A 17,074-nucleotide genomic window follows, 5' to 3' on the forward strand; every position below is an offset into this window, starting at 1 on the left:
ATCCTGATTGTCCTTGTTAGTGTACAGAGAGGGTTAAGTGAAAGGAGAAGGCATGGTCACCCCAGCTGATAATAAATTTGGGTCACACTGTCTTGCCTGTCCGGGTGCACTTCACTCCACTCCTTTTCTCTCTCCTCCACTTCTGTCCTGGGTGTGAGGCTAGTAACAGTAAGAGCTCATATCAGTGAGGGTTTACGGTGCATATGTTACGTACCACACAGGTCTTTTTATGTGTTATTTCATTCCATTCTCAAGGCAGTCTTATGAGATCAGCAGTATTTGTGTTTTCTTTCTGTAGATCAGTGGTTCTCAACGAGGGATGATTCTGTCCCAGGGAACATTTGTCAATGTCTGATGATAGCGTTGGTGTTCAGAGCTGTAGAAGCCAGGGGTGCGCTAAACGTGCTGAGATGTGCAGGATGACCTCCTACAAACAGAGAATGTCCTGCTCAAAATGTCAGTGGTGATGCTGTTAGGAAACCCTGCTGTAGACAAAGCTGAGGTTGGAAGGGAGTAGCAACTTGACCTGGCTCCCAGTGGCATTTTCGAGGACTGGAATATAAACCAGCCTCGCTTCTGCGTGATGCTGCACACAGGTAGCCATGGCGCCAGTGCCTCTTTATTGTCCCTGTACCACACGTGCTCTAGTTCCCAGCATGCATCCTCCATGTGAGGCACCTCCATGTCTGTGGTCCTTCTCAGTCGTTGGCAAATCTGGCCTTTTCCTCAAATGTGCAGAATCAGGCTCATCTGATTCAGGTTCTTTGCTCTAAACGTTGAAAATGTTATAACACACATCAGGGCATAGTTCCTCTGGTTTTTAATATTATGGGCAGATATAACATATAATAGCAGAATGCACAAATAAATAATGATGCTACCTAAATAACGAACTTGAAAGATGGCACATATATTACCCACTCTACTTTGATGAATAAATTATACAGATTTAATCTGACAGGTGTTTAATGATAAACATAATACCTTCTGTTCTGCAGGATAATTAGGGAGAAATGGTAAATAGCAGAATTACTTTTAAGGTGCCAATCAAAAATGTTAGTAGTATTCTTCTCTTACTATTAATTCTTAAATATCCTCAAGCTAAGTTTTGATGGTGTTTTTAGATACTGAGTATCTTTTAATAATTATCCCAAAGGCAGCTGTGCACATAAACACACAATCTGTGCATACATGTACACAGAAACTTGTGCACAGATGTGGGTAAGTGTACATGTCACACGTGTGTGTGTCAAAACACTTTTTGCTCAGCCCTGTGCTAGTCTAGACTGAGTTAAAGTTATGGATTCTGCTCCTGTTTACTGAGGTCTTTCTGTGTCTAAACCAACCCTACGTCATGGACCTAAGAATAATGGGTTAAATATGAACTCATATTTTGCGCATTAATACAACTACTGTGCAAACACTATGAACACTCTCCATGGAGGACCCTGAAACCAGATTATTTTTAGGAGAACTGGTGGCTATTTGGAGCTTCTGTAGAGAAAGTCTTTCGTCATCCCATCGCTCTCCATCACCCCTCCCTTCTCTGCCCCACACAACTACATCTTTCCTCCTCCATCACCTCTTTCCCATGACCTGTTCCAGACAAGAGAACTGCAGATCTGAAGTCTTCACTCTTCCTCAGAACTCACCTGGATTAAACATGCATCCTATATATATACATACATATATAAGCATGTGCACATATATGTTTATACATATACACACTTGCATGCATATACCCATTGGGTTTCTAATATGTGGGGCAATTCTAAGTGTTTGTCCAGGCAGATGCTGTGCTTACTGCTAATGCGGGGAGGAACCACCGGGAGGGGGGATGGAAGAGGGGAAGGGAGGGCACTAGTGTCTGTGGGTGGGCCTGACACTCAGGCAAGGAAAGAATTTGGCTCATTTGCTCTATTTTTGTTGGATTAGATCATTAGATAATATATATGGCCTAAGTCTTTGAGCCAAGTAAGTGATAAAGAGGGAAATATTTTTATTTCTTAGTGTGCTCAAAATCATAAACTTTTTTAACAGGAAAAGGACATCTACCTCAAACTAGGATCTTCATTCAGTGCAGCCTCCACTGCATTCTCTGAGCTAAATTTTCTCCTACAGCCCTCTTTCCTGGCCTAGAACACCTCCGGAAGCCCGGCCTGCCCTCCACCCAGCCCTGGCAGGCCCCTCGACCTGGCCTGAGGAGGTCCAGGAGACACATACAGGCTTCGCCTGGCAACAGTTCTCCATTTTAATGAGTCTCTTTTGCCCATAAGACTCTCTCTCTCTCTCTTTTTTTAAGTTTCTGACTCATGCCAGGCTAATTTATTTGGCTTTTTTGGTTTAATGAACACCCAGGTTTTTTTAAACCCACTTAGGACTGTTTTTCTGCCTAATTCTAAAAGCCTGGATTTTTGTCCACAATTATTCCCCACCCTGACTGGCTCACTGCTCCCATTTTCTCTTGTAGCCTTCATCTTCCCAACACCTACAGCCCTTGTCAGTTTGCTTCCTAGTGCGCGCACCCACATGCACACACTCAAACACATAGATACACACATGCGGATACACAAAGGAACACTGGTACACACATTTACATTGATGAGATCCTGGACAAGTGACCCTTACAATGCTGGAGGTTGAAGGTTTGATTATTTCAATTAATACAAGTAAGACAAAGGAGGGGAAGCCTTTCTGAAATGTTATGTGAAAAGTCTATTTCCTCTTCAATTCTGTCTCTTCTGCAGTTCTTTTGTTTTCTTTCCTCAAAGACTTTTGCTTCAAATCAAAGGTCCTCTAAGGATTTGTTTTTCATCTAAGACTAAACTACTGGCTCCTGATTGGGTGGAATTGTGACTTATGGAGTGTGAGAAGAAAGAATTTTCAGTGAAAATTAATTTGCTTTTCTGCCTCTCCTGGGATGACTTAAATATCATAAACATTTTCAGTCTCAAGTTTTGAAATCAGCAGACTTTCACTTTCATTCATTAACCCAAGGGTCCACATGTTATCCCTTTGGGGGAGGCCCAGAGAGAAAAGAGGTGTGTGGGAATCAGCTCCTCTGAGTATCCCTGGGGAGGACAACATGCTCAGAGTCTGCCATTGCTGAAGGTGCCCAGGAGGTGCCTGCCTTCCTCCAGGCGTGTCAGGGCAAGGAGTCTGCCCCCAAGGGGCTGCCCTGGGGCTTTCCCTGCCAGAGGGACCACCCATCCCTCCGCAGTGCTGCCTTGCACTATCATTGCCCTTACTCCATGTCCCTGTGTCATGAGAACATGGTGCCCCGCTATTCCGGTGACACTCTTCATCACGAATCTCCCCATTTCACAGTAGGATATCACTGTTATTTTGATGCCATACCAGGTTTTTGTTTCAAATCCAGCTCTCGACAGACAGTTTTAGATGAACCAGAGAAAATTTGTATAGCCAGCAAAATACCTTTCTCTGGGGATGTTTTGTGCTTTGAGTACATTTAAACACAGTGAGGTAACATTCATGGACTCATAGAGACCTGGAGAGAGAAAGCAACTCCAGAGACATCCCATCCATCACCATGACGCCAGGCAGGCTTCACCTACACCACCCCAGACATAGGTAAATATCCTGTTCTCACAGGTCATCAGGAAAAGAGACTCCACAGCGCTCCTGGGTAACCCATTCCAGTGCTGACTTCCCTTCAACGATGTTGTTGTATTTGTATTACAGGGAAATGTCCCCTACTCAACCGCTGTGAGCTTCAGAAACACAAAATTGTATATTTTGAACCACATGTCACACAGCAGCCTGACTGTCAGCACACTGTTTAGCTGGTATTGAAAATGCCATTTTAAACCATGTACATCTACCCCTGGGCTTGGACCTAACCGGACAGCTCTAATTTTACAGTCAATGCCTGACCATTCATTCCCTGAGGACTCTCTTCCTCTTGAACGTGGCCCTAATTAGATGGTGAGGTTCTGCAGGGGTGCCTTTGTCTTCCTGCTCCCAGGAATCTCAGCCATCAGATCCCTTTCTTTAATTCGTGTTAGTAGAACTGCTGTAAAAAGCAAAGAGCTATTTCACGGAGGTTGTTTGCCAGACACTCGCAAGGCTTTCTGACACTTAGTTTGTTCCTTAGGTTTTTAGGAACTGCAATTCCAAGGAGTCCTTTCCCCGGCTTCCCCGCTCCGCGATGCAATGCAGGAAACCCCAGTATGCTCTCCAAGAGGTCCAGTTACATTTTGGCCTAAGATAATCCACAGAGCCTTTGCAGTTAGAAGCAAAATAGCCATCTCCCTTTCTTTCAGCTGTTTCCCTTGGCAAAGCGGAAAGTCCTAAGGCACCGGATTGGCCAGGAAAGCCCTGACCAAGAGCTGGTAGGAACCTCAGACAGGACGCAGCCCGATGAGTTGCAGTGTGCGCCGTCATTGTCTGGGATGGAGGGTCTGAAATTGACACCATATGCGCCCGGAGGAGTAATTGCTCCAAGGGGGGAGAAAAGCAACATGTCAGAACATTTTAGTAACACCTAATTCATCCTGGGGTTATAAATAAGTCTGATTTTTGCTTAAAAACAAAAGTCGAAAAAATACTTTGACTAGACTAACTTTTGTGACAGTGCTTCCGCTGAAGGTGAGCTTTATTAGGGAGACAACACAAGTAAAGAGAAACACGTAACAACTTTTTTATGGTTTATTTTATGTGATTTTATTTTTTTGCAGTAAATAAAGTGGTTATAGGGCTCCAAGGAAAAGGGCCCAGATGTTAGGGAGTTGTGTGACATTTAGGGGAAACAAGCTGTAAAATGTGGAGTCATAAAACAGGCTGTCAGTGCCACACATCTGGACAATACAGCTGTATGTTCCTAGTGCTGTCGTCACCCAAAGAAAACTCAATAACCTTATTTCACCCCAATTAGGCTGCATACCAACAGGATCAACATTAAATTGCAAGCGGGGAGGGACGCAACATTCACATGGCGCCTCTGTCATCTTTTATCTTTCATTCCAATTTGGTCACTCAAAAATAAATAACTGCTCACGTAGCCATCCCCATTATTATAAAACCCTGTTTAATTTATAACATACTAATAAGTCAGAGTTTGACGGTTCAGACTGTTTGCTATGCCAGACAACAGACTTTCTGTAGCTGAACCTGACCTACCTGGTACGCTGTTACGAGCCCTGCCTACCTTTCCTCTGCCCATTTTGGAGAGTTTGAGTCTAGCCCTATTGGGGGAAGCTCCCCCTGCCCTGTTGGGAAAAGAAATTAATTTTCAGACAACCCAATTTAGTTGGAGGATAAATGCCCCTCTCTATGGCATTGATGCATTTTTCCCCTAATTTTTTTGGCCAGCAATGAGGCACCTTTGCAGTAAGGCAAATATTACAACACCAAAATACCATTTCATCTTTTCATCACTGACAGCTTATGCCATAGGCTATGAAATGCCACCTTTTCTAATAATTGTGTTTCTTCACAGGTGTTAGTAGCAGCAAAACTCATTATGGGCAATGGAGAGAAACTAACCTTACCACTGATAGGGAAACTCTTGAAATTTCAACTTCTCCAGATTAAACTTAAGGACCAACAGCGACGGGAAAATGAAAAGAAGGTACTGTACCCTGGTGGGTTTTCTAAAGACAGCAAGCAGCGAGTGAAATGGGCCAGGTTTCCCCAGGGTGTCTCTCTCTCTCTCTCTTTCTCTCTCTCTCTCTCTCTCTCTCTCTCTCTCTCTCTCTCTCTCTCTCTCTCTTTCTCTCTCTCCCCTTTCATTAGAGACAGAGAGAAATTTCATTGTTGGTTGCCTCCCGCCTGTGCCCTGACTAGGGCAAGGATCGACCTTGCAACTGAGATGAGTGCCCTTGACTAGAACCAAACCCTGGACCCTTCAGTGTATGGGCTGATGCTCTGTCCACTGACCAAAACCAGCTAGGGCCACGTGTCCTCTCTTCACAAGCCGACCATTGTCACCTAGCACATTTAGCTGTTTATCTCAGCTTCTTAGAGAAAAGGCTGCACAAGGCTCTATCGGAGAAATTATATTTCCTCAAAGGCAAACCCATTAAAAATAAGTTCCCTTATTTAGGAATATGACAGTATCCAGGGCCTGTGCCTGAAATCATTTGTATGGCACTCTATTTATATCTAGTGACAAAGAGGGGGACCAAAAAGAGACAGAGAGTCAGGAGAAGTAAATATAAAAAACTGAAAAACCAGCGAAATCAGGGTCCTATCTAAAATTTACCACATGATACTCAACAGGAGTATCTATTAAATAATCGGCTACATCTGTACCTTCATAATAATCTGAATATTTCAGCAGCAATCCATCACTTCTGTTTCCATATTATACGTCTGATTATTTCTTCACATGTAGACTTTTCATTTAATTAGCCTTTGGAAGTCAATTTGTGTGTTTTCCAAAGATTCATCTTTTCATCTGAAAAATATTTTAAAATACTTTTAGTAAAGTAATGCCAGGTTCAAATCCATTTGCTATTATCATTACTCAAAATAAGAGATGTTTTTCTTATTTTTTAAATCATGCTGAAATATTTTGGGAAGATCAGATGCTCCTGTATGTACATATATAACATGTGCCTGTGTGTATGTTTGAAATGGATTTACATATTTGTTGTCCTTTTATGTCCCTAAAAGGAAGAGGTAAAATCAATTCATGTAAGAAGACAAAGTGACCATGTGCCAATAATACCTTCTTCACTTTGGCAAGACCCTCAAATCCAGGTCTCCTACTTTAATTGGTCTCTTGACAGGATAATTGTAGAACAAAAAATAATGCCGCCGTATATTTGTAATGTTGGGCTTTATGTTTTTCAAAGAGATTTCTCATATAGCATCTTATTAACGTGGCACATATTGTCCTCAGGAAATTTCTACTCATATGAGCACAGGCGATGGTCTAGTTTTCCACCTATTGAAGCATTTTCCATCACGTACAGGAGACTTATACCTTAAATACTCAGAGACGTTGGGACTTGGCAGAAGAAAAATTGGAAAATTTGAAACTATAGAAACATCTTTTCTTGCCTTTTTAAATTCCAGTGTCACATGGGAATCTGAATTAGAAAAAATAGACTGTGCGTCCTGGAACATTCCTGCACCTTCTGTTTGCTTTGTGCCTTTTCATAGCACCTACAAATAGATCTAACAGGCTAAAGAGTGTCCGTGTACTTACTTGTTTGCCACCTATTTTAAGCTAGTAATTGTTTTTAATAGGAATAGATTTTAAACTTAAGTTAACAGGTTTGAAGTAACAATAAATGGAATATCCTGAAAGCTCAAGAAATGTTTTTAAAGCTAGCCAGGAGCAATGACATAAAAATATTTCTGAACTGTTATTTTGCTCAGCATTTCTTTGAAACGTGAACTATAATAATATAGTTATGAAATTTTGAAGATATGGAGATAATCTTAATTTGTTGAAAATTCAAGAGTCCTTAGGAATTTGGGGCTTGAATTTTAGATTTATTTACATATTATATATAAGTAATAGATGCTTAAGAGAACTCTGAGCAATTAAGAGCCAACAATTACACAATCTGATTTGATGTCTTCATTAGATCGGGTTCCCAAAATACCAGCCCCAAATCCTCGTGTTGCAACCATATGAGTAAGTGATGAAACCTGATTGGAATGGAATACTTTCCTTTACTCTTGGTAAAGGCAAGTTTAAGGGTTTTTTTGAGGGATGATATAATCTACGTTCATTTCAGCAATACTGCCTAACAGGTCAGTCGGGACAATTGAGGTTAATGTTTGTCAGCCAGGGAGTTTGGCAGAAAGCAAAATAAATATAAAGTATGTAAAACTAACACCATGCTGTGGATTAGAAATTGAAAAACAGAAAAGAGGGCTTTACCCAATTTTCTTCTCTTTCCTAAACCCAGGGTAAGATTCTGAAATTCCTACAGAGGAGTGTGTGTCTCTTCAGGTTTTTAACTTCAATGTGAAATCTATGTAGATGTTTTCTTTCAAATGCTAATTATATTACTTACATCTGTACATTTTCTGAAAAATTTTTAAATGAAGGTTTAAAATATCTCCAGAACAATAATTATAGAAAATATTAGGGGAAAGCTGTGGGCAAAATTTAATATAATTCAGATCCTGTTCTTTACCCCCAAAGAAACAGATATAATGTATCAATATATTTGATCCTGTTTTATTAAATCTTTTCTTAAAAGTAAATGGTAAATAATATATTTTCAATTGCCAGGTACAGTAAAAACTAATTTTTTTGATTCCACTAATTTTAATTTATAACACTTTAGTCTGGGCTCTGCTTAACATCTCATTGGCTTTGACCATGAAGGAAGTTTGCTGGCTAATGAGCAGTATAAAAAAATAATAGAAGAGAAGATAGTTCTTAGAAGTAGAAGTACAGTTTTGAAGCCTTTAGCACATGAATTTCTGGGAGGCAATCCTTGCCTCTAACTGCAAATAAGTTGAATATATTTGAAAACTTTATCTATTTAGAAATAAACTTATTGATTACTTCTGTATGAATACCATGAAGGAAATATATATACTGTATTTCTTTAAATATATTTTAGCATTTCAGAACTTCTGAATATGACTCTTTTACAATTGATCTCAAACTATATTTTATTGTATCTTAAAATGTGAGTAAGTATGTTTTGCTTAGAAATAAATTTTCCCATCACAGCATTATCTCAGCATTTATTCTGCATTTTTAGTTCTTATCAATCTGTTGTTAATTAACACACATTTATTGAAACAAATATTTAGAAAACATTGTAGTGGGAATATATATATTTTCATAATGTTCTTTATAATTTTAAAATAAATTACTTGGTTTCCATTCTGAAATCTGTTTTCATTTAGCCATTATCTGAATATGATAGCATCATTAACAATTTTACTTCTTTTTAATTCTAACTTTTCTGTTATATATTAATTATAAACATTTATTTAAAGCTAAAATACTTCATTGTGATTCAAACTATATTAAGAATTTAACCAACAGAAAATATTTAATCATCAAAAAATACATGAAAAATGGCTATAATACAAAAAATTAACAATTTAATTAGTCAAACTAAATCTAGTTTTCTGTGCCTTGGAGTTGAGTCAAGTTCAGAATATTTGAATAGAGTTTTGGAAAAACAACAAATATATTCTAGTTGTGCTTTTAATTTGTGTATTCAAATAACCAGCCCATATTTTCTTGGATATTTTTAGCATCTTTTTATATAAAAGCAAAACAGTTCTTTCTGGCTTATATACTTAGTACAAGTTGCCTTATTTCCCGATGTACTAGGATGAAGAGAAAATATATATACATGAAAGAACTATGGAGAGAGAGTGTTGGTAAACTTTTCTTAAGACAACTCAAAATTTAAAGCATGTGAATTTGATAAGATGTGACGATAAAGCCTCAGACAGCCCGAGCCTGCTCATAACAGCGACAGAGAAATGGGTCACTTTCACACACATTTTCCAGCTTGCTCCAGCTGAAACCCTGAAGCACTGGAAACCAGCCAATGTAATGCCATTGTGTGTGTGTGTGTGTGTGTGTGTGTGTGTGTGTGTGTGTGTGTGTTTGCTTTAAAAGAAAGACCATAGGGACATACCAGGAAATTATAGGCTGGTTAGTTTTGATTTAGTTGTGGTTAAAATATACAGAAACTATTTCAAGAAATCAAACAGAGGAAGAGCAGGAACTTGGTTTAGAGGGACCCTGCGGATTTAGGGAAGGCGTAACTTGCCTCACTGGCTCGGTGGAATTCTTTAAGGCTGGTTATTGAAATGGGGATACTACCATCAAAACTGGGATCTAAAAAGCTGCAAAATCCAACAATTCATGACAAGTGACTCACTGACTGGCAATTCTGTAAAATAAAAGTGCTTTGCAAATTGGGATCCTTTAATTAATAAAAAACATTTTATAGACTTCATGAAAAATGTGCAGAAACACATATTTAAAAATGAGCAGTATTTAAAAATACAAATAGCTACAATTACAGCAGCTAATAATTGACTATTCGGCACTATACTAAGCTCTTCACACAAGCTATATAATTTAATTTCTTAAAACGATTTTATGAAGTACAGAGTAGTATTCCCAGTTTGCAGATGGGGAAACTGAGGGTGTGAAAAGTTAGGTAACTTTCCCAAGGCTGAATAGCTGCTCAGAGGTGGAGCTGGAATTCAAATCCAAAACTCAAACTTTAAAGACCATGCTCTTACCACTCTACATACTCCTCCCCAGTGTGTCTTGATATTAATGCAGAGTGGCTGTCTTGGCTCAAAACCAGTAGAGTGCCTGCCAGAGATATTTCCCTATGACAGCAAAGGCTCTATTCAGTGATCTGCCAACAGCCAGCTGGTCGCACTAATTGCATGCATACAGCATCCCAAGGTTAAGTGCAGAGTCAGGTCATGGAAAGTAACTAAGCTCAGCAAAGACAAAGACCACTGAGCTAACTGACCACCAATTCCAAGGGAATCCTGACTTCATTTCCAGTCCTGTCCCCACCCAGAAATGACCTGGTCTCTGTGGGAATCTCTTAGAACTAGACTTCCTGAATTATTCTAAACATTCTTGCCCCTTCTCTCTACCCTTCTGGATATTGAGGTAAAACGGTGATGTTCAACTGGTGTGCCACAAGAATGTTTAAAACATGCAATACCTAACTGCTTAGTCAGGGGCACTGACCTCTTTTCCCTTAGATTGTCACATAAAATAATGACAATAGCCAACATGACAATAGCTGTCTGGTGTGAATGAATCAAAATAAGTTTTTGGTCAGATTGGGAAAAAATGTATTTTTTGGTGTGCCACAGAATTTTGGTAATCATTTTATGTGTGCCATGCGATGAAAAAGGTTGAAAATTGCTGAGGGATAATAACATTGGCTGATCTTGTTGCTAAAGCTCTGAATCTCATAGAGTCCTACAGGAGACAGACATTAGACATCAGACCCACCACCTCACCACCACTACTGCAGGCTCCTAACTCAGTCCCATCCATTATATTTCCTGTTTGTCAGGAAAGTGAGGAGGAGAGCAGAGGGCAAAGAATAAATATAAAATACAGAAACGGAAAAAAGAAATGTTCATAATGCCATAACCAATCAACAACTTGGTATAGTCTTTTGTCCTTTCTGTGGATTAGTTTCTTTATATAGCTGCAATCATAGTAAAAAGAAATTATTCAGCTTTTTAAAAATTAATATATTTTTTACTCCTTACCACACAGCATTCTGTATTAATTTACTGCTTGTATAATATTCTATGGACTGCCATAATTTTCTTAATCATTCCTCTATTGTTGAGCACTTCAATTATTTCCATATTTTTTCAAAAAAAACAATGTTTTGATGAACAACTTTGTAGTATAGAATTCTTGATTTTTTAAAATAATTTCCTTAGAATAGGTTTATAGAAATTGATTAATTGAGCCCCTAAATGTCCCCATAACCTTGTGATTCCAAAACAGGTTCTAGATCCATTTAGACTCTGTTCTCCATTTTTTTAAAAAATAGTTCTCTGGTCAAATGAACTTGGAAATTACTGTGTTAAGTTTTGGAGATTTCATAGCACATTAGCTTATTACAAATGGGCAGTTTCAGGAAAATAAGTCTGTTTAGTCTGTCTTTCAAACTTATTTGACACCATACATTTCTTTCAGCCCATCTCTTGTCCTCTCACCTGTGACTAGTAGAATAGATTGTTTATAAAGTAGAGTGATATCTTGACAGAGAATCAGAGTAGCATTCAGGACACAGAGCCAGTTTCTCATAAGCCACATAATGACGGAATGGCTTAGTCACATAACCTCCATGAGTATGGTCTTTACCTACGTCCTTAATAATATTTGGTGGGAATCTTATGATAGAACATATAAGACACACACACACAAAATTATATACAAATATGAAGAAGCACTATTAACCAAAATAATAAGATGAAGTTGAGTGATTTACCAATAGTTCCACTGGCTTTTACCTTCCATTCATTGTGAGGAATAACAGAACAAATACATCAAGGAGTCATTTAGAATAAAATACAACCTAAAATATTTGAAGTATCAAATAACTACGCTGCCATGTTTCAGACAGGGAGAATTTGTATTTTTTCCCTTTAAAAAGTGAGACTAACAAGATTAAGAATTTTTAAATAGGTGTCACTTGATACTCAACTGAGTACATCAAATGTTCATACTATTTTTGGTTGTTGCTAAGACAAGAACTCACCATCTGCTATGTAGCTTAACTGGTTAAGAAATCCCTGTGCCTATCCAAGGCCTTCTCACAGTAGGAGACACCCAGATGCTTTTTGTACACGTCACATTTTAAATAAAATGTACTTTGTAATGAACTTGAGTCTCCCTTCATATGCTGAGAAACATGTGTTCCCTAAACATAGTGGAAAGAGGGTCCTTTTGGATACACCCTCTGATATTTTTGTCTTGAATTGGCAAGAGTTTGCCTCTGAGTTCTTCAAGTTGTGAGCAGATCACCATAGAATAAATAGGAGTATGCATGCTATGTTAGCCAGCAGTGAAGAGGGTCAAAGAAGAAGGGTAAACAAATAGTAGCATATGATTTAGGAGGGACCAACTTTCTGAATACTCCGCTATTCAGGCTCCCTTTGCCCTAACCTGCCCCTAAATTGCAAAGCATAAGCTCATATGTCCTGGAGGGGCTTATTCAGAATGAGAGAGAGCTGAGGAAAAGGAGAGGAGATGGGATGTGACCTTTGTGTGCTCGGAGCTTGGTAATAAAAGGATGCTTTACCTTTGGACCAAAGTAGAATTCTAGAGGTTAACAGTCAATCATTGTCCAGAACCCGAGGGTCAAAGGGACTGTCCTGGTTCAGTTCTCAAGTATGGGGGGCAAGAGGAATAAGGAACACAAGTAGGAAGACCGCCACTGGAGTCAGCCCTGGGGGAGAAAAAGGGATTGGGTAGAGCAAAGAACATGCTCCGAAATCTCCCAACGGCTTCTCTGTCTGAACCTGGCTCCTGGGAAGACAAGGTGCCTCCCTTTGCTTCTGTTTCTACCATACAGTGTCTGCACCGGGCCTTCTCACAGCAGAACAGTCCAGATGCTACCATGCAGTGCAGATATAACTGCTCTACCTGGGAAATCCTTTACAGAGTGAAATCCTGCCAACTGAAGATGCATCATTGTTAATGGAAAACACAGAACACTGAATTGTATAGAGAAAACAGTAACGATTATATAAAAATGATGCATAAACATAATTTAAAGAATGCATTAAATATCATCTTCCACTCATTTTCTCTGGATGATGGAATTATGGTGATTTTTGTAAATTCTGTATATCTTTCCCAAATTTTCAGGAATGATATTTTTTATAATTTAAAAAAGTTATTTAAAGAAGTGAATCAACATTTATAGATATTTTAAAAATACTTTTGTGAAGGAGGGAGGTAAATATTGATACAGTCTCCTAGCACCCACCCCTCCGCTCTTCGTGCATAGATGTGCCTCATCACCACTTAGGCTCAGCCAGATCTCCACCATCCTGGCCTGAAGATTGAATAGATGAGTAGACAGTGATTAACTGAAATAAACTTAGTCCACCTGACAGTAGAAAAACCATTTCTTGCTCACTGTATGATTTGGAAGAAAAAATGTTCTCTCTTTTCAGGCCATAGAAGACAGATTTAAGTTAGAAAAGGAGGAAGGGAAAGCGAAAACTCCCAAGGAAAAGAAGGCCGCAGATGCCAAAGCTGCCAAAGGAAAGGGGAAGGACCAGCCTGAGGCAAGCACAACAGTGAAAAAGAACACCCAGTTAAAACGGAGGGGAGAGGAAGATGGGATCAAAGTTTACATCGGTCAGTAAGCTGCTCCTTGTGTTGGTTGCCTTTCACTTCTTGCCTTATCACCTACTGAGAGCAATTCCCCAGCCTTTTCACTGTTTATAAAACCATAAATCACATACTACCCATCACCCCCCGTAGAAAAATAGTTCTATTTGCAATTCATTTATGTTTTCAGCAAATATTTATTTAGCATCTGTCTTGCTATGGGCACATTTACATAATACACATAAAGAATGAAATAATGAGCGAGCTGTTGTGGCACTGGGGAGCTTACTATCTTGTTGGGAACGTCTTTTAAAAGGCAGACATAATTATAAAGCAAAGTAAAAAGTGGTTATTGTCATGAGTGAAATACAGTGGTAAAAAAATTAGACCAGTTACTGTGAGACTCAGAGCTTCCTGGCCTCAACTTCTCCAACTATCATTGTGTCTTAGAGAAACTTGAAGTTTCTTCCTTTTTAGATTGTTGGTATAGAAATGATTTCAATTAGATAGCTATGAGCAATTCATTGCCACCTTCCCCTGAGTCCAAATGGAGCTACCTGTTGTTATTTGCATAGCATGTAAATGAGATGGCAGGCCTTCCCATCCCTCACCCCATGTCTATCTCTGCTCAAAATGCATTAACTAGGCTTAGAAGCACTGACATTATGGATTCCATGGGAAATATCAATGCTGATTTGTTTAGGGATAGAATAAAAATCATTACCTGAGAGTTAAAAGTGTGTGCACCTATTGCACTATTTAAAATTGATCTTAGTGGGATATTGTGGGATATAACGTTTTCAGTTACCATCCACTCTCAATTGCTGTCTAACCCACACTCAGCATTCACACCTATTGGCATAAATACCCGGAATACTTTGGTAGGGGGCATGTCCATATTCAATATTTCCCTCTCCTGTAAACACCTCTCCTTATAAAATACCACAAAGCTGCAGCTACTCGTAATTCAGGAGTAAATCCAGATGTTGCTCAAAAGAGATTAGAAACAAAAAAAAAATCACAGCCTAAACTTTGTGGGTTTTTTAAAACAAAATCCTAAGCACACATTTTCCATGACCACAGGCCCTGTGTATGTTTGTCCTCCTATTACGCCTATGTCTCATTTGCAAAAGTGATTTAATATTTTGTAAAATGGCTTCAGCCTTCTTACTGGAAGGGCAGTAATGAGAACCAGTTAGGACTGCATTCCAGCCAGCTGGACTGATTTTGGCAAGCCAGGGGATTGTAAACGCATACATAATGTACACAGCCATGGAACTGGCTGAGTGCAACCTGTTCTTTTAAAGTGACACCTCCTTTTCTTTCTGGTATTGTGGACAGATGACGAGCCAGATGATGGTGCCCAACATTACATTATAGTTGTGGGCTTCAACAATCCTCAGCTATTAGCGATCATGACTGAACTCGGCGTTCCCATAAGCAGCGTGATAAAAATATCTTCGGAGAATTATGAACCTTTGCAGGCACACCTGGCAGCAGTTAGCCAGCAGCAGGAAGTGGTTCTTCAGCCAGAAGGTATGCAGCCTGCTCCACAACGTACTGGGTCCTTCAGTATTCCCCGCTGTCCTTAAAGTACAAATGCACGTTTCTGTCCAAACATAGTCATACCTTACATACGTTCTGAAATCCTTTCAAGACTTGGATTCAATGTTTATTCTGCTTGCACTAGCCAGGTGTTGTAAATTTTGCAAATTAAAATCATCTTCTGTGTTTATATTGCTACACAGCCACAGAGAACATAGATGGCAGGTCAAAAGACTTGGTTCTCCAACTACATTTCTCTGGCACATTTGATCTGTAACTTTGACCTAGAGCATGGGGTGGGTAGGTCTGCTGTAGAGAAGTCACAGTCACCAAGTGGCTCAAGGGAGATCATGGCCTTGGATGCTTGCTGTGCTTTGCTCCTGGCTTATTGTGATTACCCAGAAGGGGCACCTTATCTTCCGGGCCTTAGAGTAGTGAGTTATGGGATGAAGCCCCCACCACACTACCATTCAGTCATTGGAGCCTGGAGCTCTTCATCTAAGGCAGTGGTTCTCAACCTTCTGGCCCTTTAAATACAGTTCCTCATATTGTGACCCAACCATAAAATTATTTTCGTTGCTACTTCATAACTGTAATGTTGCTACTGTTATGAATCGTAATGTAAATATCTGATATGCAGGATGGTCTTAGGCGACCCCTGTGAAAGGGATCGCAACCCACAAGCTGAGAACCGCTGACTAAGGGCTTTGTGCCTGACCACCTCTGTGGGAAGGAACAAAATGCTGCTGCATCCGTTAGACGATAGAACTGGGATTTGGTATATAAGCCCATTGACCCAGAAGTCCAAGCTCATTCTGACATCTACTGTTACTTTTATTGTTATTTATTAATAATACCATTTGCATGGTGTTTTGTAACTTATGCAGCTACATCCCCTTTTCTATAACACTACGTTTTTAAAATGCCTGTTCCAAGTAAGAAATTGCTGCCACTGATGATGATAATAGCTATCATTTATTTGATACATGCAATGATTCATATAGTTTTCAGAAATGTGCTTCATTTCCATTTTCCCAATAAGGACTCTTTGCCTAGAAGCAGTTATTAAGTAAGAGTAGAGATTCAAACCTAGATACTTCTATTTCAAAGATATTTGTAACATTAAATAATTCATTATTGGAGCCAGTGGTGGTGGTGGTGGTGGAGGTGTGTGTGTGTGTGTATGTGTGTGTGTGTAGGAGGGAGGGGAGGAATGCTGCATAAACTTCATAGTCTCTCGGTACCAGGGGTCCTCAAACTACGGCCCGTGGGCCACATGCAAATACAAATACTGTATTTGTTCCCGTTTTGTTTTTTTACTTCAAAATAATATATGTGCAGTGTGCATAGGAATTTGTTCATAGTTTTTTTTTTAAACTATAGTCCGCCCCTCCAACGGTCTGAGGGACAGTGAACTGGCCCCCTGTTTAAAAAGTTTGAGGACCCCTGCTCTATACAAATTATTTAATTTATAAAAATAAATAATAGAAAAATAGTCTAAGTAGACTAATGAGATATTGGTAGTAGAGCCTATTTTAGCTATAGATATAATAAACATAAGTATTTTAAATTTTCAAGTGTAACTATATGGAAAACTATCATTATTTTATAGTCAGAGCACAAATGCCCAGAGAAGCCAGTATTTATGTTAATATGACCAAGAGTTAAGTGAGGCATAAATTGGTGAGCCAGTTTGTTTTTAGCTATTTAGGAAAGAAGAACCAAATT

At 39.2% G+C, this 17,074-nt stretch overlaps 1 protein-coding gene across 1 annotated transcript in view; it reads left to right on the top strand.

Annotated features, from left to right (window-relative positions):
• The window catches only part of SPAG17 (sperm associated antigen 17), a 132,408-nt gene that overhangs the window by 35,210 nt on the left and 80,124 nt on the right, over positions 1 to 17,074 (top strand). Inside the window, exons 4-6 of the mRNA XM_015563542.1 lie at positions 5,459 to 5,590; positions 13,642 to 13,828; positions 15,143 to 15,337. Coding sequence (XP_015419028.1) covers positions 5,459 to 5,590; positions 13,642 to 13,828; positions 15,143 to 15,337 — 514 coding nt within the window. The remainder of the gene's footprint in view (positions 1 to 5,458; positions 5,591 to 13,641; positions 13,829 to 15,142; positions 15,338 to 17,074) is intronic.

Source organism: Myotis davidii, unplaced genomic scaffold (genome assembly GCF_000327345.1).
Source record: "Myotis davidii unplaced genomic scaffold, ASM32734v1 scaffold217, whole genome shotgun sequence".
NCBI classification, from domain to species: Eukaryota; Metazoa; Chordata; class Mammalia; order Chiroptera; family Vespertilionidae; genus Myotis; species Myotis davidii.